This window comes from Pyrus communis, chromosome 12 (genome assembly GCF_963583255.1).
Source record: "Pyrus communis chromosome 12, drPyrComm1.1, whole genome shotgun sequence".
In the NCBI taxonomy this organism is placed as follows: domain Eukaryota; kingdom Viridiplantae; phylum Streptophyta; class Magnoliopsida; order Rosales; family Rosaceae; genus Pyrus; species Pyrus communis.
The window spans coordinates 19739815-19759588 of record NC_084814.1 but is presented as its reverse complement, the minus strand read 5'-3'; the positions used below and the strand labels follow the sequence as shown (position 1 = coordinate 19759588).

General features: G+C 35.4%; 2 protein-coding genes and 1 non-coding gene across 8 annotated transcripts; all 3 read left to right on the top strand.

Annotated features, from left to right (window-relative positions):
• Nucleotides 1-6062: 6062 nt before the first annotated feature.
• LOC137711531 (uncharacterized) lies at nucleotides 6063-11306 on the top strand. Of its 6 annotated transcripts, none has more exons than XM_068450774.1 (5): nucleotides 6063-7546; nucleotides 7648-7899; nucleotides 8459-8539; nucleotides 9600-10148; nucleotides 10670-11306. In XM_068450774.1, the coding sequence occupies exons 1-5, from the start codon at nucleotides 6263-6265 to the stop codon at nucleotides 10706-10708; spliced, it is 2205 nt and encodes a 734-aa protein (XP_068306875.1). In that variant the 5' UTR covers nucleotides 6063-6262; the 3' UTR covers nucleotides 10709-11306. The 6 variants fall into 6 exon arrangements, with proteins under 6 accessions (XP_068306875.1, XP_068306872.1, XP_068306873.1 ...); XM_068450771.1 differs by having other exon boundaries at nucleotides 10678-11305; XM_068450772.1 differs by having other exon boundaries at nucleotides 6063-7537; nucleotides 10678-11304.
• Nucleotides 11307-15231: 3925 nt separating this feature from the next.
• LOC137711521 (CASP-like protein 1F2) lies at nucleotides 15232-16430 on the top strand. The gene is made up of 3 exons (XM_068450760.1): nucleotides 15232-15515; nucleotides 15621-15744; nucleotides 16029-16430. The coding sequence occupies exons 1-3, from the start codon at nucleotides 15316-15318 to the stop codon at nucleotides 16248-16250; spliced, it is 546 nt and encodes a 181-aa protein (XP_068306861.1). The 5' UTR covers nucleotides 15232-15315; the 3' UTR covers nucleotides 16251-16430.
• Nucleotides 16431-16972: 542 nt separating this feature from the next.
• On the top strand, nucleotides 16973-17074 carry LOC137711758 (U6 spliceosomal RNA). Its single transcript, XR_011065106.1, has one exon. It is a non-coding gene; the product is annotated as a U6 spliceosomal RNA (small nuclear RNA).
• Nucleotides 17075-19774: the final 2700 nt, after the last annotated feature.

Genomic DNA, 19774 nt, shown 5'->3' with positions numbered 1-19774 from the left:
GAGTGGCATGATGTCATCCAAAGTGGTGTCATCCGTTCTAATGAGCAAGCTTCAAACTAATGTTGAAGCCAACTGAGATTGTATTTATCTTTTACAATCTCAGTTGGCTTCAAAGTTAGTTTGAAGCTTGCTCCATTAGAACGGATGACACCACTTTTGATGACATCATGCCATCCTTCCGCTCACGAATTAAACCACTACTAAATATGTTCATTATTCAAAGTACGAATATATAAAAAACAATTAAAAAAAAAAAAAACCATTAGCAGGACAAAAAGGCATGCACCCGCCACGGACAACCTTTAGACAATTTTTTGGAATGCTCGGCTGTCACCCTCTCCCTTTCATTTTTAGAAATTACAATGCTAAACTCTTTTTCACTGAAATACTTACAGAATTTTTCTCTAAAACCAAAGAAACCCCTCCGACTAAACCTATGACTAACCCGATTAATATCAATTTTCCGCGAATGAGATCGATATGTTTGGCGGTAGTGCAACATATTTTCCAAAAAAATCATTGGTATTACTAAGTGTATTACCATCCCGACCGGAAGACCGTTTCCCATCAACACCAACGTCACCTTCACTCGGTAACACAACCACTGGAAAAATGCAATGTACTCAGGTATGAACGATAAAAATATAGGGGAAAAAAAAAAAACCCAACATGAGATACTGCTCATAAACTTTTCCAAATATATATAGAACTAGAGATACACTAATTTTGGGAGAAGCAAGAAACCCAAAATTAGTGTCTTTTCATATTTCAAATTTGCTAAGAAAATAAAATTAAAATGCCTAATTTTATGCAAATTTGAAAACATGACAATGCAATCAATAACGTGTATCATATATCTGATTCTTTATTTATTTTTAATTAATTAAATTGAGAGAATAAGCATAATATTCAAGATTTATTGTAATCGTTTAAAGTAATAAAATCATTCAATATATAAAAGGTTGTAATTCGTAAAGGTTTTTAGGACATAATTCTCATATTTCATATTAATATGTAATTAATTTATACTGCATTCATTGATTCAGCTATATTTGTACACATTAATTTCGCCTCTTTTGTGCATTCAAATTTGGCTTAAATGTCAAAATGATCCCTGAGTTATAGCCATATAGTCAATTTAGTCCTTGTGTTTGCCTCTTTTAGCCAATTAATGACATTTCGTTCAATCTTTTTTAAAGGCAAGTGGCCCTTTACTACAATATTGGAAAGGTGTTGAGCCCTTGCATGACAGAGTGAGTTCAAACCACGTCGGTGGCTAATCTAACAAAATTTATTGTTTGACAAAAAATAAAATCTCTTTTAAAAAAAATCATAAGAAAAACTATATGGGATATAATTATTCTTTCTCTTTACATAAAAATGCAAATCAATGAGAAATAACACACACACACACACACACACACACACACACATATATATATAAGAGATAAAACTTCCAATCTGAAAAATGATTAAGGTTGTGACATAGAAAAGAGAGGGGGTAATGTTAGGAGGCGGTCGCGGGGAGTTGGGAGGAGAATAATTTTCCTTTTAATTTTTAATTTTATTTCTTAAATATTTTAAATCAATTAAATAATTTTATAAATAAGTTTATAATAATTTTTTTATAGAAATTAGATGAAAATGTTCTTAATTGGCTAACGAAGATAAACACAATGGCCAAATTGGCCAAATTGAAAACACATGGACTAAATTGACCCAATGACTAAAACACAGGGACCATGATAACATTTAAGCCTTCAAATTTTATCTCCATAATCTTGTGCAATAATGTCTTTTTTTTTTTTTTTTCATTTTCAAAATCATTTTTTTTTCAACTCATTTTCAAAATCATTAACTCACTCCTTATAATCTGCATATAATGAAAGGTAATGCTATTTACACACCCTTTTTTACCCCCACACACCCTTATTAATTTTTTTTCATTGTTCTTTTTCTATTCATTCAATCTGACGGTTGAAAATTGAAAGTGGTGTGTTAGAAGTAAAAATGAGTGTATGAATAACACCACCCTAAAATTAATTGTGCATATCAAACGTGCAATAAGGGTATTTTCGACACCCAAAAAATATAAAATGGAGAAAATTGAATTTAAAGGGCTAAAGTCATATATATATATATAAAGAAACTCACACAAACATTGTATAATTAGTAGATATCGTTAGAATAATGATAGTGCGCTCGTACTATGATCGTATTTCTCGATAATGAGAGTATCTTTAGCCACAACAATTGAGTACAAATAACTAGCTCGCTACCTATTCTTTTTGTAATTCCAATTTCCAAGCATGTGAACACACAATCCCTTACGACGAGGGAAAAAAGTTTGTTGCATTCCCGTGTATATCTTTTTGTATTTATTTGTCACTCAATCTTGTGTATATTTTTGAGTTACTTCACATTTACATGTACATTAGATAAAAATAAAAAAATATATAATAAAAAAAACTAAGATAATACCCTTATAGTAGGAAAAATTACACATAGAGGATACTTTTAATACTTAATTTTAAGTTGAGACAACACTTTTTAATCATTTCAAGGAGAGACAAAATTATAACACCTATGCCATGATTTTTTTAATTTACTTTTGCACTTACGGTTTTGGACGATGATTATTGGGTTTAGTTGGTAAACTTTTGATGGAGTTGTATTGCCATTTGGGAGAGAGAAACATAGAAGCAAATTAATTATGGGTTTGATTCAAATTTTGTGCTTTTCTTTCTAGTTACATACGCAAATCTTTGGACTTAATGGAGAGAATTTCCATTAAGTTACTTAAACATGGCAGCCATGGTTCCGGGTCAGCTAGAAAATCGACTAGAATTTTGGGAACAAGTTTGAAAGGCCAAGCTTTTGGATTCATCGGGCAGGGTGTGAGTGAGGAAGATGGAAAAAAAAAAAATTAAATATTTGAAATTTTCAGTTATGTTAATTTTGTTGAAGTAGTTGATGCTGAAAAAAACTGCAATGAAACTCTAAAAACAACGCGGACGTCGTCTAAGTTATAACTCATGGTAGCCTTCACAGTACCATGCCTAGATTGCAGACAATTTCGCAACCGTAGTCCCTCTAAGGGTTTTATTTCAACCTCTGTTAATGAAAAAAATTTATCAATAATTTATACAAACTGATTTTGCAAAAATGGTCGAAGACAAGTTGAATTGATTGTACAAAAAATAGTCAAAAATAGGTTGAACTCATAAATAAAAAATCGTCGAAGACGGGGTTGAACTGATTCTGCAAATCTAAATGAGGACGGGTTGAACTCATTTTGCAAAAATGGTCAAAGACATGTTGAATTAATGCTGCAAAAATGATTGAGGATGGGTTGAAATGGATTTTGCAAAATGGTTGAAAACAAGTTGAATTGATTCGGCAAAAATAGTCGAAGACGGTTTGAACCGATTATGCAAAAAAGGTCGAGGAAGGGTTGAACTGATTCTGCAAAAATGGTCGAAGACGGGTTGAACTGATTATACATAAATGATCGAAGACGGGTTGAACGAATTCTGCATAAATGATCGAATACGGGTTGAACTGATTCTGCAAAAAAGGTCGAGGACGGGTTGAACTGATTCTGCATAAATGATCGAAGACGGGTTGAACTGATTCTGCATAAATGATTGAAGACGGGTATTCTGCATAAATGATTGAAGACGGGTTGAACTGATTGTGCAAAAATGATCGAGGGCGGGTTGAACGGATTCTGAAAAAATAGTCGAAGACAGGTTGAACTATGCAAAAATGGTCGAACACAAGTTGAACTATGCAAAAATGGTCAAAGACGAGTTGAATTGATTTTGCAAAAATGGTCGAATACGTGTTAAACTAATTCTGCAAAAATAGTCAAAGAAAGGTTGAACTGATTATGCAAAAAATGATCGAGGACAGGTTGAACGAATTATACAAAAATGGTCAAAGACATGTTGAACTGATTCTGCAAAAATGGTCGAAGACGAGTTGAACTATGCAAAAATGTTCGAAGAAATGTTGAATTGATTATGCAAAAATGGTCAAAGATAGGTTGAACTGATTATGCACAAATGATCGAGGACGGTTTGAACGGATTCTGGAAAAATCATCGAATACGGGTTGAATTGATTCTACAAAAATTGATCGAAGACGGGTTGAGCTGATTTTGCAAAAATAATCGAGGACGGGTTGAACTAATTCTAGTAATAAACAATACAAATTGATTCTACATATAATTTTAAAACTGATTCTGCAGAAATAATCGATGATGAGTTGAGCTTATGACATATATTAATTTTGTTGGAGTTGTAAGGGTTGGATTCTATTAACAGCCCTAAAGTCATAGGGGTATGACTGGTATTTTAACATATTATTTTAATATTTTTAGGGTGAACTTTAGTTGTTTTTATATTTTTGTCTCCCTTTAATATGTTTAAAATTTAGTCAAATTCCTTGAAATATAATAAATTTTTTTATCTATATATAAAGCTCCCAAAATAACCATTTACATACACAACAATTTTTCGATTTTTTTCATTAATAAAAAGTTAAAAATTTGGGCAGCATAGAGAGAGACTAAGCTGTGCAGAGACAAAGTTGGCATGGTCCATGAGGTAGACAGGACATGTGATGTAATAACGGGAGAATGAGAGCCGCAGCATGAATTCACAGAGAGCCCCTGGTTTTTGCTGTCGGCTTTCGGCTTTCGGCTTTTGGCTTTTGGCTTTGGCTTTGGCGTTTGAGGTTTGGATTTGCCAACAAACAATTCCATGCCAACAACATTACACAGGAAATTAAAGAAAACAAACCAACATGTGATTTGGTTTTCAACCGCAGTCACCCAGTCAGAAAATTCGGGATTAAGCGATACTGATGACCCACAATATTTTTTTTACTTTTTTCTTTCTTTTATTTATTCAACAAAATTGGGAGGCCAACACCAAATCTTCAATCACTACCCAACATCCATTTTCTCACACCAAAAAGGAAAACAGATGCAAACCAGAGGAATTGCAACCAAAACAAAAGATTTTCGGACAAGAAGAAAGAAGGATAAGCCTGCTGATTTTTGATACAACCCCAATAAGTGCTTTTGGCGTCTGGCTTTTCAGTTTCTAGTTTTCTGAGGAAAAGGTTCGAAATTTAATTCTGGGTTCATATGTTTTTCCTGTATTTCTTTTGGGTTGTTGAGATTTTAGTAGTTGGATTGAAATTTGAAAAGAAATGTTTGTTTTGGATTGATCAGCTTAAGAAAGGTTTTAGCTTTTTCTTTGTTTGTTTATGTTGAACAGTTAAAGAATTAAACATTTGAGAAAGTTCTATGTACTAAAAATACAAATAATCAGTTATGTATGGAGATGTATCTTGTTTGATGTTCTATAATTCTTGAGCAACCAATTGGACCCATGCGAAAATTGTAGCTGGAATTTGTTGGGTTGTTGACTTCTTGTATTGTGGCACTTATTTGTTGAGATTGCCATACGAATGGCCTTTTGACAATTGTGTTGTTGAAAATTGTTTATTTTCGAGTACGTGTTTTCGGAGATTCTTCATTGGCTCACTGGATGTGGAATCCCGTATGAATCAAAGCTGGCGCTACTATTTTGTTGAGTATTTCAAGGGATATACTTCTTGGAGTCTCAGTCATTTGATTGGTTTCTGGTTTTATGTTTCTGTATTTTGTTAAGTTGGGGGATCACTATATTTTATTTGTCTGTTTTTTGGAAATGATAAGCCGGAAGGGCAAAAGATAAAAGAATCTGAAAGTATGAATGTGTAGTTTTCCCTTTTGGTTGTCAATTGCCACTTTCTAACTGAGCTGATAATTCCAGGACGCTGCATTGGTTTTATGGAAAGCCATGAACTACTTATTTCCCATCATTAGCTGGAGTGAAGAAAACATGGCTTTCTACCTGCCCCGTCTGAGATCCTGATTTCTGCTTGATTTCCCATATATCCGATGGAGAAATAGTTGAGTTGCAGCTGCATGTGGTAGGGATAGTATCGTAGCTTCTGGTATTAGAAATTTATAACTACTTCTTTAGTTGTTGGGGGAGGGGGGGGGGGGGGGGGTGGGTTGGGACTGAGGCAAGTAATGTCTGCAGTAGCACGGAAATGGTTGGGCAACTTGGAACCATTTGGTAACTCAGAACACAGAAATGCAGTTTGATTTTTATGCATGACTGCAACTGAGAAAGCAGGAAAAGAAAACACAACATAAAAGAAGTCAAGTTAAATAAAGCACTTCACCTTGAAATTTTTGAAGATGGGATTACCTCAACTGTCTCCTAGCGGCATTGCCGAGGAAGTGGCAGCATCACTGTGCACATTTATGCAACCTCAACCTAGAGTTGCTGGCATGAGCACTTGTGATTTAAGTGGGGTGCATGGAGCAAACCTGGGAAATCATGTGCAGGTGGATTTCACATGCTCTTCTTTTGGAGAATTCCATAGGAAATCCATCACGGAGATTCCAAATAAACCAGATTTTTCTAATTCTCGTAAAGATAGTAGTAGATCATGCATGCATGCATTGAAGATTAACTCTTCAGAACAAAACAACTGGTTAAGTCAGAGAAGTGGGCAGAATATTCAGACACCTGTTCCTAGGGTTGTTGGTTTCGAACCAAGAATATTAGATTCTCCTCTTAATTCATTTAATGGAGACCAATACTCTTCAAGTGCGGTGACTGTCACAGGGGACACAACTGAGGCTGCTGGGTCAGCACTCAGGAAGCGGTTATTGTCTCCTTTGAATGGAATGCTTCTCCAGGATCAGTGTAATGGTGATTCTCTAGAGATTGCGGACAGGGTTCATAAGAGTGGCTCCTGGGGTGGTAACGGTAGTTCTAATGATCCCATGTTGCAAGAGCATAAGAAAGCTCATCTTGGCAACTCCAGTTGTTGCAATTCTACAATCTGGTCTGCATATTGTTCCCCGGAGTGGAAGAGATCACCGGATCACAACTGCAATACAAACTCTTCTTTTGTATTTGGTGGTCCTTTGCTTGAAAACAAGAAGTCACGATCTCCGAATGAATTCATATCATCATCCGGACTTGATTACTCTAGAGAAACAATTAAGGTGAGGTCACAATCAAGTGCTATAGACATATCTTCAAGTAAAGTTGTGTTGCCTACACTTTCTTTATCTCCTCTTGGTCCTAAGTTTCCTGAAAGAGTTAAACCTGGAGAATCATGCAGGGTTCGTACGCCAAAGTTAGATGATAACAATATAACCCTGAAGGACATAGAACAGTCACTTAATGGAACGATCGCAGGCATTTCCTCATCCTGGAAAGAGGACGCTTTTAGGTGGCTAAGGAAATCATCGGAAGACGTTGATGTTCTGCAGGAAAAGTTTGACCTCTTTAGTTCTGAGAGTACTACTTCTGGGATGGGCCAGCACTGGAGTCAGGACTTGAAACCTAATCCTAAATGTGTTAAATTAGTACGATCACTGACTGGATTGCCTGTTAGAAGGTCATTGGTTGGTTCATTTGAGGAATCCCTGTTGTCTGGTCGATTATTATCAACAAAGGTTAGTCAGGTTCGCTTCCATCTGAACAGTAATGTTATATTTATTGAGTTCCATAGTGTATCAATTTTTGTTATTGAATTTATTTTGTGTTTGAAACTTCCCATTTGCAGAGAATTGATGGTTTTCTTGCTGTTCTGAATGTCACTGGGGGGAATTTCTCGCCAAAACCTCAGAAACTTCCATTTGCAGTGACCAGTGTGGATGGAGATAACTATCTACTATATTATTCATCAATTAGTCTTGCTGAAAGTACGACACCAAACAAGTATGGAAGCCCCAGGATGAAGAGGAGCCTTAGCATGGATGATTCATGGGCAGACAAGAACCGTCTGAGAATACCTATGAAAGGCCGTATACAACTGGTAATTAGAATATTAATCCAAATATAATGAAGTATCAGAAACTCCAGATGGTTGCAGACTCTCAGTTCTATCCACAGAAATGCATTGAATTTAGGAACTTTTTAGAATAACAGGAGATCTTAATATTCTTGATTGGAGCTGCTATTTGCACTTCAGAAAAGTCATCATGCACTCCTTCATAGTGGAAAAGATAAAGAGGGGTGGATGCATGACGACTTTTTTGGAGTGTTACTAACAATTCCCTTCTTGATATGCTAATTACAATTTATGTTATCATCAATAGTTGTTTGTATGGCTGTGGATGTGTCACTCTCATGGGCTTAAGCTGTGGAATTTGATTTCGAGGAAAAAGTAACGTTGGATGGTGAATTATTTCTAACAAAATGAATGATAAGAATATGGATGCATGGATTGTCTGCCTTGAAATCTTGGATGATCATATTCATACTGATTATGTCTATCAAATAATTCCTAGTTGTACGTATCGAATGACATCTGGTCGTAGTCAGACCAAGAGATGGTTGGTCATACACTCATGAATGTGAATTGTTTATGGCAGGTTCTCAGCAATCCAGAGAAGACACCTATTCACACCTTCTTCTGTAATTATGATTTGAATGACATGCCAGCTGGAACCAAGGTAGTCAGGAAGTATAGGGGAATCGATATATATCAGTTTTTACAATTCTTGTGCATGATAAATGTGTTAGTCATGGTTTGAAGTTAAACCTGTCTCGAGTGAATCTGCACTTTGATATGAAGTTAAACCTGTCTCGAGTGAATATGATTTGAAGTTAAACCTGTCTCGAGTGAATATGATTTGAAGTTAAACCTGTATCGAGTGAATATGATTTGAAGTTAAACCTGTCTCGAGTGAATCTGCACTTTGATATGGAATTGGATATGGCAAGGTTTTTCCAACAGGTATTACCTGTTATAGGATATAAATAATGTTCCTTAATAGGGTGTTGCGTGACTTGTAAAAGCATTTGTAGTCATATAATTAGGAACTGGTCTCTTGACACTGCTTGACTTCATTGAAGTAGTCAGATATGAGTGCTACCACTTGACTGTGTATGAGGAAATATACAGAGGTAGGGAAAGCACAAAAATGCAAGTGCGTGAATCAAGTTAGAATTTCGTTAGCAAAAGGGTTTGAAGGGGTTCAGGTGACTTCTAGGCCAATTTAGGTCAGTCCAAAGCTCAGACGGGCAATACGACTATACGATCCCAACCTGAGTCCATCCTGAATGCATTTTTTCCTGGAATATCCAAACCCAGTATGCCTTAACTAACCCAACCATTATATGTTTATATAGGTGGTAAGATGTTGCTAAGCTGATAACATAAATCTGTCATCATTTGTCGTAAAATCAAGAAGCTACCATCTATATATACCGTTGTATATGAGCTGGTTTGAAATGGCTCAAGCTGCATATTTTGTGAACAGGCTAGCCAAGGCATGTTAGTCCATAGCTCAAACTGAGGATTTTGTGGCTGAACATGTCGGTGTATAATTAAAAAAAAATTCATGTTGTTGCTTATGCGTATTATATATGAAGCATAAATAAAGACTTTCTTCTAGCTTAATCTTTGGCTTCTGTAGAATTTTACATGGAATATGCTTGCTTCAGTTGTTAGGTTTTTCTTTAACTGAGATCTTATACATAAGTCTTTTTTTTTTTTCATATCAAATACAGACGTTTTTGCGCCAAAAGATCACTCTAGCCTCATCTGATACAGCCTCTAAGGCCGGGAATGGAAGACATGCAGATCCTGCTAAAGAAAATGATGCCAAACCATCTTCGATCCTAGATGCTGCAAATTCTTTGCAGCTTAGTGACAATGGTGTGGATTCAAACAAGTTTAAGGATGTAGTTAATCAGTACCAAAGAGAGGGAGAACGCACTGAGGCCTGTTATCACAGTGAACCCAGTGATTGTAGCCTTTGTACGTCTGAAAAGACCAGTGAGATTAGTAAAAGTAGCTCTGTGCGTAGCCCTTCAAAGACGAGCAAGAAAACTGCTGGTGCTGGTGCTGGTGCTGGCGTTCTGCGTTATGCTCTTCACCTTCGTTTCTCATGCCTATTTCCTAAGAAATGTTCGAGGTCAGTCCAGAGATGCAAGTTAGATCCATCATCTGGACAAGCGACAAATAGTATCGACATTGAAGGGGAGAGGCGCTTCTACTTGTATAATGATTTGAGGGTCGTGTTCCCTCAACGCCAGACAGATGCTGATGAGGGCAAGGTACATACACCACACCTTATATATTGATTTGCATTATAGATGTTTTCCATGTTGGTGTGCATGTAATCTTGCATGATTCGTATTTATCCGCGGAAGTAAATAGAACAATGTAGTATTCAACTACGCGTAACTTGTCTGTGTTTTGGTTTCGATAAGTTTATAAATCCTAGTTCTTCACTTTGTTTCCAGGCATGAAACAGTCTTGAGACCCTTATCGTAATCCAACTACGCATGTTGTTCGTTTTGCAGTTACATGTGGAATATCACTTTCCTTCCGATCCGAAATACTTTGGTATCAGCAACTAAAGGCATAGGAATTCTCTGCTAAAATAGATAGCTGTAAATTCAGTTCAAATCTCCCAGTCTTTGGGGCAATTCCCCATTCAATCTGTAAATAATTGTAATTATCAATAACTAGTCGATTAAATATGTTCTAAATGCTTGTAGATATATGATCACTTTGATAGACACTTCCATCTAGTCCTTAACTCCTTTTTTCATATATAATTTCTTTTTATAAGCAATGTAGGCAAAAAGGGGAGTCGTTGAACGCAGGATAGCCGGCGCACAGGTGAAAGGTCTTAACCAACTGGAATACAAACCGACCCCGTGAGTCCGTAACTCGTCGATGAGACTAAAGCTTGGAGTTTTCGTTTGGAATTTGAACTAGGCACCCTGAGAGCAATTTGTTTCAAGTTTGTGGAATTATATCAGCTAATTCAGCCATGGCTAGTACTTATGAAGAAGGGCACTGCAGAGACTTCCCTAAAATGTAGTCAATTTCAAAAGAACAGTAAAAAGAAGATTCCAATCCGAATGAATTTCACTTTTCACACATCATTCTTCCCCTCCAACAACCCACCAAACTGTAATTTTCTTTTTTTCCATGTAAAAAGGGGTTATTTTAAGAAAAGAATCAAGATTAGTGTCATCTGACAGGGTCGGTTAATCCTAGTTCGTATACGAAGCAATAAAGAAGTAGAGAATGAGGATCGAACTTGGGACTTTTAGCTAAAAAGGTTTTTGTTACCTCCTAGCTTAAGCTGTCAAGGAATGAGACAACAATTTATATTAAGTTTACAAGCGCAAAACAATGCGATTCGATTTGTGCAGTTGTAATGCGATAACTTTAAACTGAAGATGTGAGAGCAAAGTTGTGGTTTTAGAGGGTGGCGTTGAAAGAAAGAGAGGTGGTTGCTGCCATGCACAGCGATTCCAAGCAGCTCTTATATGAGGATTCTAATTAAGCTGAAAGAAAGTGTGAGCATCCCAACAAATCTGATAGTAATAGTATTTGGTACCAACAATGAGTTAGGAAATACCGCTCGGTGTCTGAAAATCACAATCTAACATATGTAGTTAGAACTCATTGAAATCGCAAATAGAAAATTAAACGAACCCAAATCAGATTGTGATTCGTTTGCAACGATAAATACTGTAAAATTATGCGGTGTGTGCTATAACATATATGCGTGTACTTAAGTGAACAGGAGCTACTATCTCCAACTCAATGAACGATAAAAGAACCGTCTTCTTCTTTGTCTATAATTATAAGAAGTGGTACAGCTACGAGAAAATAAGCAAAATAATTTGCTTACTAAATTGGAGAAAATGCTTTGTTAAAAATAACAAACTACAAATTTGAATTTAGGAAGTAAAAAAAAAAAGTGCTACAAATTGAGGAGTCTCATAGTTTTTTCATAAAGAGTTAATTACCCTTGAGAATCAAAATGAAGTATTGATTGGACTTTCTTTGCTAATAGACCGAAAAAAGAGAAATTATAAAATAATGTCGTGAGGTCGAGAGACTCCTGAAATATCACAAAAATAACAATTACTTACAAGAAGATGGAACTTGCTCAAAATAGACCGGACCTAAAGAATGAGTGAGGCTCAGGTTGGCCAACTTATCGGGATGGAGCTTGCTATTTCATTTTAATGAAAGTAAATTAGGCTTGGTTATGTTTGGTTCGGTTTAAGCAATTTCAAACAAGAATTCAATCGGCTCAGCTCAAGATTATACTTTTTAAAGTGTAAAAACTTATTGAACCGCCAAATTGATTTGATTTGGCCATTTTGAAAATTTCAGACGGTTGTTCTGCCTCCTAATTTTGGTATTACTTCAAAACCCACCTAATTTCTTGAGATGGAAAGTGAAAATTGCACCTTGATAGTGAAACCTAGCCAGCAAATCTACCTCCCTAGTGCTTTACACGCCCTATATATGTTGGATTCTACAACACTGATTGCATATAGCGTAGTAAGATATATGGTCTAATATGATTGGATCTTTTACCTCCATCCTAGAGTTGGATACTATATTGGTTCGTTAGATGTTAATTTATACCAGATTTTGAAATAAATGTGTCTCAAGTGCTTGCAGAAGGATATACACAACATAACCAATAATAGTGGCAAAGAGGGGGAAAAAAGGAAGAGAGAAATGCTAAGAAGACAGAGACTCTCAACGTGAGATTCTTTATAGATTTTCTGCTACCTCATGTTTTTGACACAATATTTTATAATGTTGATTCGAAATTGTGCTAAAAACATAAAGTGATAGAGAGTCATAGTTTTAAGAGAATCTCTTTAGTATTTATCAAAGGAAGATTGCTTGACAAAGATGTGAAGTTCGAACCACATATAAAAGGAGTACACTTACCTCACGCCATGTTTGTTCCATCAAATGAATAATGACATCTATAAATCTTAGCTACTCTTACAATGGTTACGTTTCCATTAGATATTTGCTTATTTTTCGTTTTTGTTAGTTTGAATTTTTATATTTAGAAAGCCATAAGCTAGACGAGTCTGCAGAAGGTAGAAGGAGGTGAATATAGATCACTTCCCTATAATGAATGTATTAGCCATAAAGGAATAAGTTTATTTATGAATTATACATCATCTACCTTTAAGTTGGACAAATATCTTCATTTATTCCTTAAACATTTTAAATACAGTGAGTTATTCAATCCAATTTAATCGTAGCCTAGTCCCACAGAAAGACGAGCCCGTGATATTTATGTTGTCAAATCACTACAGTCTAACAACATAAGCATACATTGCTTCGCAACATAAAGCTGATAGAGAACATTACCCTAGACGAGCATGTGATAAGATTCATTATATAGTATTATCCAATATTTTAAGCAATCTAGTCTAAATCTAAACTTAGACACTAAATGAGCTCATACAAAGACAAACCAATTGTTTTTACACTACAACAGTCTCACAACATAAGCATACATTTGCCTCACAACATAAAAATAGAGAAAACTACCCTAATGGAGCAGGTGATAGAATTCATCATATAGTATTATTCAATCCAATAAAATTTTAAACACCAAATACTTGTTAAAAAATGAGCCCATAGTATTTATATTATCATACCACAACAATTTAACAACATAATTAAGCATAAATTTGCTTAACAATATAACTCTGATGAGAAAACATTACCCTAATAAATTACGTGCTAGGATTCATATAGCATTATCCAACCCCTTAAGCAATTTATTATTCGACATGAATACATATATTTTGGTTCCGTCTAGTCTCTATAATGCAACATGCCAAACATGGGCCTCGTACATAGATAAATATGATTGGAGTGGCCACCACAACCTAGTAACTTAAAAAACCATGCATGGCATTGAATATGGTTAGGGGGTCGTATCCTGAGTCCCAAAACGTGTCGTGTCGACCTCTTTTTATTTATATTGGTTGCAGCTTTTGAGAAAACTCCCATCCTGAAAGCATCCTTTTATCTGAAAGGTTGGAAAGTTGATCAAACTCACATGATTTCCACCGATTTAAAGACAAAAATGTTGCACAGTTTGGCTATCCAAATCTAGACTGCAGTAAATTTTGCAAGAGAAATCGTGGTTTTCTACTTTCCAGTAAAGGGTTTTAACTTTTTACTGAACGAGTGGAAAAAATAGATAGACAAGTTATGGGTTCAAAGCTTAAAGTTGTATATATGAAGTAAATGCCATATTTGAACAAAAGGTAAACTTTTGAATTGGTGTGTAAATATGGGATTGAGATTTCACAGCGAGATTGTTTTTGTCAAACTAATGTTATCGGACAAATACTTATGTTGTCAAACTTTAAATATAAGTCACAACATAGCTAATAGTTTAGTAACGTGTCTAATAGTATAAACATCTTATGTTGTCAAATATAAGTATACACAAATACTTATATTGTCAGACTTTAAATATAGGTCACACGTACGGATAAAAACAACATGTATAAATAACTTAGATTCACAATCTAACAACATAAACATTTTATTGGTAAAAAATTTTTTCTTGATCTACCTTCTTGGTTGGTAGTAACTGTGAAACCATACATGGAAGAAGGGGAATAAATAACTACTCCAATTCAACATATGAGATCCTGAATTACAGATCACTGATAATTTGTTTTTTAGCTCAGTACTAAGTTAAAAGCAGTAACCATTCACATGGCATCAACATGGTTGGCAGATGGCTGTAATTCTCTCTTCAAAAACTGACAAACTTTTCCGAACTTCTCAATGCTCTAGGAGCATCATCGCTCACTCCAAGGGTAATTGAGTTAAATTAACTCAGTAATAATAAAAACTAAGTCGTAAATTTAGGTTTAGTCAAGTTGGTTAGAGCAATATATTTTATCGTTTTCAAGTTTGAATCTCTCTCTCTCCGTATCTTAAATGAATTTAGCGTAATTCTCTTATTGTTTGTAAAAAATAAATAATCAAAACTAAATAACATTATGCAAATATCAAACCAAATTTCAAGAGAATCACTGGGTTTAAGTTTAACAATGTAATTGTCAAAGAATAGTTTAAATGGTTAAGAACGCTTATGCTTTCACTAGAAGTCCTGTGTTCGAATCTTTTTTTTTTCTTAATATCCTTGCATTAAAACTAAGAAAAACCATGTAATTGTCCATGCCAAAATTCTGCAAATGTGATAAAATGGGAACCCAAAAATTTAATTTGCGGTTGAGTTGACAAGTCACACCAACACCATAACTCTCCACTCTCGAAAGATTCCTATCACCATTTTCTTGTATAAATGTTCCTCTTATCTCCACACACTACTCAATATCTGCCCCTTATCCTTTCCCTTCAGCTCTTATTTTCTGTTCCTTGTTTTCTGCAACCCAAGAACTTTTCACCATGGCCAGCACAGACTCCAAGTTCCAGCAAAACGCACCTCTGAAAACCCAAAAGATTTTTCTTGGAGTCCAAATCTTCATGAGAACTGTCACAATGACTGCTACATTGGCTGCAACTTGGGTGATGGTCACCAACAAGCAGAGCAGTCAGATTATTGGCATAGAATTTGATGCTCGATATTATTATTCACCTACCTTCAAGTAAGATGAGAAATAAGACCAATTTTATTTTGCCCTACAATAGAAAAAATAATTTTTTCCCATTTTGTTTAATTAATTTTTCATATATATTATGTATTTTTGCAGGTTCTTCGCTTATGCAAATGCTGTTGTGAGTGCCTTCTGCTTGCTCTCCTTGTTCCTCGTTTTCCTTATCCATCGCCATGGCTCGAATCCTACCAACTACTTCATCTTGTTCCTACACGATTTGGTATGCCAATTCGGATTTTATTTTCCACCCATAATTTTCCTTATTACCAATAATTATTAGTCTAGCCGAGTTCTCTGCGTTTTTTTTAATTTTCAAAAAGAGATTTTAAGTTCGAATCTTTTAGTTCGGACCACAATATCTTGTTCCTACACAATTTGGTATGCCAGCTCGGCTTTACGAGCATAAAATTACTGTATATCAACGAACTATTAGTCTAGCAGGTTTTTTTATTTTTATTTTTTTAAAAAGATGTCTCAAGTTCGAATCTTTCTTTCGTCCGACAGGTAATGCTGTGTTTGCTGATGGCTGGATGCTCAGCTGCAACTGCAATAGGGTACGTGGGGCAATATGGGAATAGCCACTCGGGCTGGGCGCCAATTTGTGATCACTTTGGGAAGTTCTGCAAAAGAGGGACTGATTCTGTGGTTCTCTCTTACTTGTCTCTCGTTTTCTTGCTCATGCTCACCATCAGCTCTGCAACCAAGTCGAGAAAGATTCAGGTTTAGATCTTCTAATTAAGTTGTTGTTGTTGTAAAGGAAGTTGAGCGTGATGGAGGTAGTTGCAATGTGATATATAAGAAAATGTTGAGCTAGAGCCGTCCCAATGCAAACTGAGGCCTAAGAGAGTTTAATGAGGCACTCCTAATTTAATATCTTAACTTAATTAATATATTTTTTTTAATAAATTAGTGAGACTATATATCAAACTTTCTAATTCATTTTACCATCTAGGGTATGAAAAAAATATGAGGTTTGTTTCAAACTGAGGACTATGGTACATGGCTTTGGTCGCCTTGCCCTCGGGACAACTCTGGTTGAGCTTGAGTCCTCTTTTTATCTAACCCTCTCCACTAACACGGGTTTATCAAAAACACTTCCTTCGTGAGTTGAATCAGTTGGTAAATACAGTATTCATCAATTTAACCAAAATTTGAACTCTCTACTTCATAAATCAGAGTAATTTTAAATATCATCTTTAAAAATTAAAAAAAAACACTTCAACTCACATTTGGTTTCAAGAACCCTGTTTAAAAAAAATAAATAAATAAATAAACAAAGATGCGTTAGTTTCAAAAGTATGTATGGAATCAATCAAATTTGTAAATTGCACATAAACGACAATATCATGAGTGCCGTTTCGAGGATGTAGAGGCGAGCTAACAGTCCCACGTCGGCCAGAAGACTTTTTTCGTTAGGCTTTATATAGCACTCACTTGCAAGTAAGTTTTTCCCTTCGGGGCCATCCAATAAAATTAGAACGATATAGAGAAGATTAGCATGGTTCCTATGCAAAGATGACACACATAAATAAGAAATGGTCTAAATTATTTTTTCCTTTTTGAGTTTCGATCTTCTTTTCCTTCAACTATTATTGCATCTGGTGTTTATACGTACGGTGTTTTTCTTCTTTTCTATAGTTTAATTCATGTGTCTCATATTTTCAAGTTTTGTTCTTTTTCTTTTGACTATTATTGCATATGATACTTAACAGTTTATATTTCTTCTTTCTATAGTTTAATTCAAAAGTGTTTCTGTTAATGTTAACAAAGGGAATACACTAGTTAAGTAAGAAATATATTCGGATTTAACTGTAGAATTCATTTTTTGAATTTACTTCGTATTAACATTACCAAATCTTATAATTCTCATTTGGAACTAGCTACAATAAGAACTCGTTTTGAAAATACTTTTTTAAAAATCACTTATGATTGATGCATTTCTAGTATTTGGAGTACACCAATTTTTTAAGAAAAATGCAAGTGCCTCTTAAAAAAGGAGTTGACATGCTCCATGAAATAACCATGTAACATATGCTACTTACAAGAAACACTTTTACAGAAAAATACCAAGTGACACCCAAAAAAAACAATTGAAATGCTCCATTCACGAAGCCACAACAAGTGCTACTTTCATAATGCACTTGATTGTCAACCCAGAAACACGTTGACCTTTTTCGACTAAAACACTATTAGAAACACTTTTGGTGATTTGAAAGCACAATATAACAATGATCAAGCATTATTCCATTAAGTAAGTCAGTTGTATGAATACTAGAATATCATTATGGTCAATTTTAGCGCTATATCTTCTGTTAGTTTCTAATACTCCATTTAATTATTTTAAAAGTACTTCCAGACATATGTTAAATTATTGGCACTTATTTGGTGGGGTGTCCTCTAGATTTTTCAGGGGACTATTAAAGGGGTTGCACTTATCATTAACAAAGTATATTTATCCATTTGGAACACAGAGCCGAATACACATATAGATACATATGGGCCGCAACATCTATTTATAGGCTCCGAAATTCCGCAACCCAAACTCCATTAATATCGGCAATGTCTATCAGCTCCGGGCAATGTCTCTCAACTCCCTTCCCTTATCTTTCAGCTCAGCAAACAGTACCCTGCTTTTTTCTTTTTCTTGATAAATAAAATACATTGATGAGAAAAGATAATACAAACAAGCATAAAAAAGCTGCAGCAACCAAGCCAACAACGCTGCTCCAAAGCAGTAATAACAAACACTAATTATTTTTGGAGATATTCCATTTTCGTAAAATAAACTCATTAGCAGCGGAATAAACGATTTTCAAAAAACTCAACCTAAGTCTAATAATGGACTCAATCGAGTTGAGAACTACCATAGTGGGTTGACATGAGTTCTTGAATTTACAAGTGTTCCGCTCTTCCATGCATAATCCACAGTAGCTACAAGACAAAACTTCAACACTATCGACGATAAAGATTTTCCCTTCCAACGGCTAGCAGCCCACATGACAAAAAAAAAGGCCAAGAGGGTCTTAGCCAAGGAACACCACACTTGAACAACACCGAAAACCAAATACCATTAGTTGTCTTATTTCATTACTTTAAAGATGGGCCACCAAAACCCATTAGCTGTCTTATTTCATTTCCAATTAGGAACAATCCAACAAAGCAAACAGAATCATAGTCATTTTCTTTCCAAATTAGTTCATTCCGACTGTTTGCATTACACTTAACGGGTTTTAATAGTTACCCATCGGGTTGATTTACCACCTGTAATTGCGTGTGTGTGTGTATATATGGCAAATAATGGTTAGGAGATTTGCCAACACAGGAGTGCGAAATTGGGCAACCGATAGAACAAAAGCACATGCTTCATTAACAAAACCACATGCTTCTTGACCACAAAACTCCAAACACCTGTTAAACCATCAAATTAGCTGAAAGAATTGAGATTATAACTTGTACGGCAATCCGATGAACACTACTCAATTACAAAATCAATACCAAGAGATATTCTTAGCTATCTCTGGTTGTATATCTCCTCGTATCTATCTCCTTGTCACGCCAGAAAGACAGACACGACGGAATATACAACCCATTATATAGATAGACTGTCTCCAACGTGCAGCCAAGAGCCAAAAAGATTTGACACTTGCAAAAGACCAGAGACGAGTGCAGAAGATGATTAGGGTGATAGTGGGTAAGGGGGGCATACCAGTTTACAAGAAACTGGCATTACAGGGGAGGAACATAATAGAGACAGTAATGCAAATAATCCAGTAATAGGGTCCTAGCACATGGTTCTGGCCCCACTCATGATTATTATATATAATTATCAATTGTCCTCCAGGTCCAAAACTTTCATCAAATTAATCAGGGATTAGGTAAACAGGGACCTAACCGCAAATTTCTTCATTTTTGTGAATTGACCAATACTCAGAAATTTGAGAAGAGAAATGATAAGAACTAGCTTTCTGTCGCTTCATGTTTTTGTACAATCTTTTAAAATATTAGTATGAGAACTGACGTTAAACCATAACAGAAAATTCACCCTTACAAATCCTTGGTAGGTAGTGATTTTCGCACTCCGGTTTTCCTTCCACCTTCTCCCTTTTCTTTTATCCCTCGATCTAAACAAGGCTCAATCTTTACTAACTATGGTTGGCTAGATTGTTAAGTCAATGAAGTCGCAAAAGGTTTGCTACACATGTATGAACTCGCAATAAGGCAGCAACATCAATCATTGGCTTTTTGTTGAG

Coding starts and splice junctions, on each gene's coding strand:
- LOC137711531 (XM_068450771.1), top strand. CDS start 6,263: ATGGGATTACCTCAACTGTCTCCTAGCGGCATTGCCGAGGAAGTGGCA. Junction 7,547..7,647: donor TATCAACAAAGGTTAGTCAG/GTTCGCTTCCAT, acceptor TCCCATTTGCAG/AGAATTGATGGTTTTCTTGC. Junction 7,900..8,458: donor TGAAAGGCCGTATACAACTG/GTAATTAGAATA, acceptor TGTTTATGGCAG/GTTCTCAGCAATCCAGAGAA.
- LOC137711521 (XM_068450760.1), top strand. CDS start 15,316: ATGGCCAGCACAGACTCCAAGTTCCAGCAAAACGCACCTCTGAAAACC. Junction 15,516..15,620: donor TATTATTCACCTACCTTCAA/GTAAGATGAGAA, acceptor GTATTTTTGCAG/GTTCTTCGCTTATGCAAATG. Junction 15,745..16,028: donor TCTTGTTCCTACACGATTTG/GTATGCCAATTC, acceptor TTCGTCCGACAG/GTAATGCTGTGTTTGCTGAT.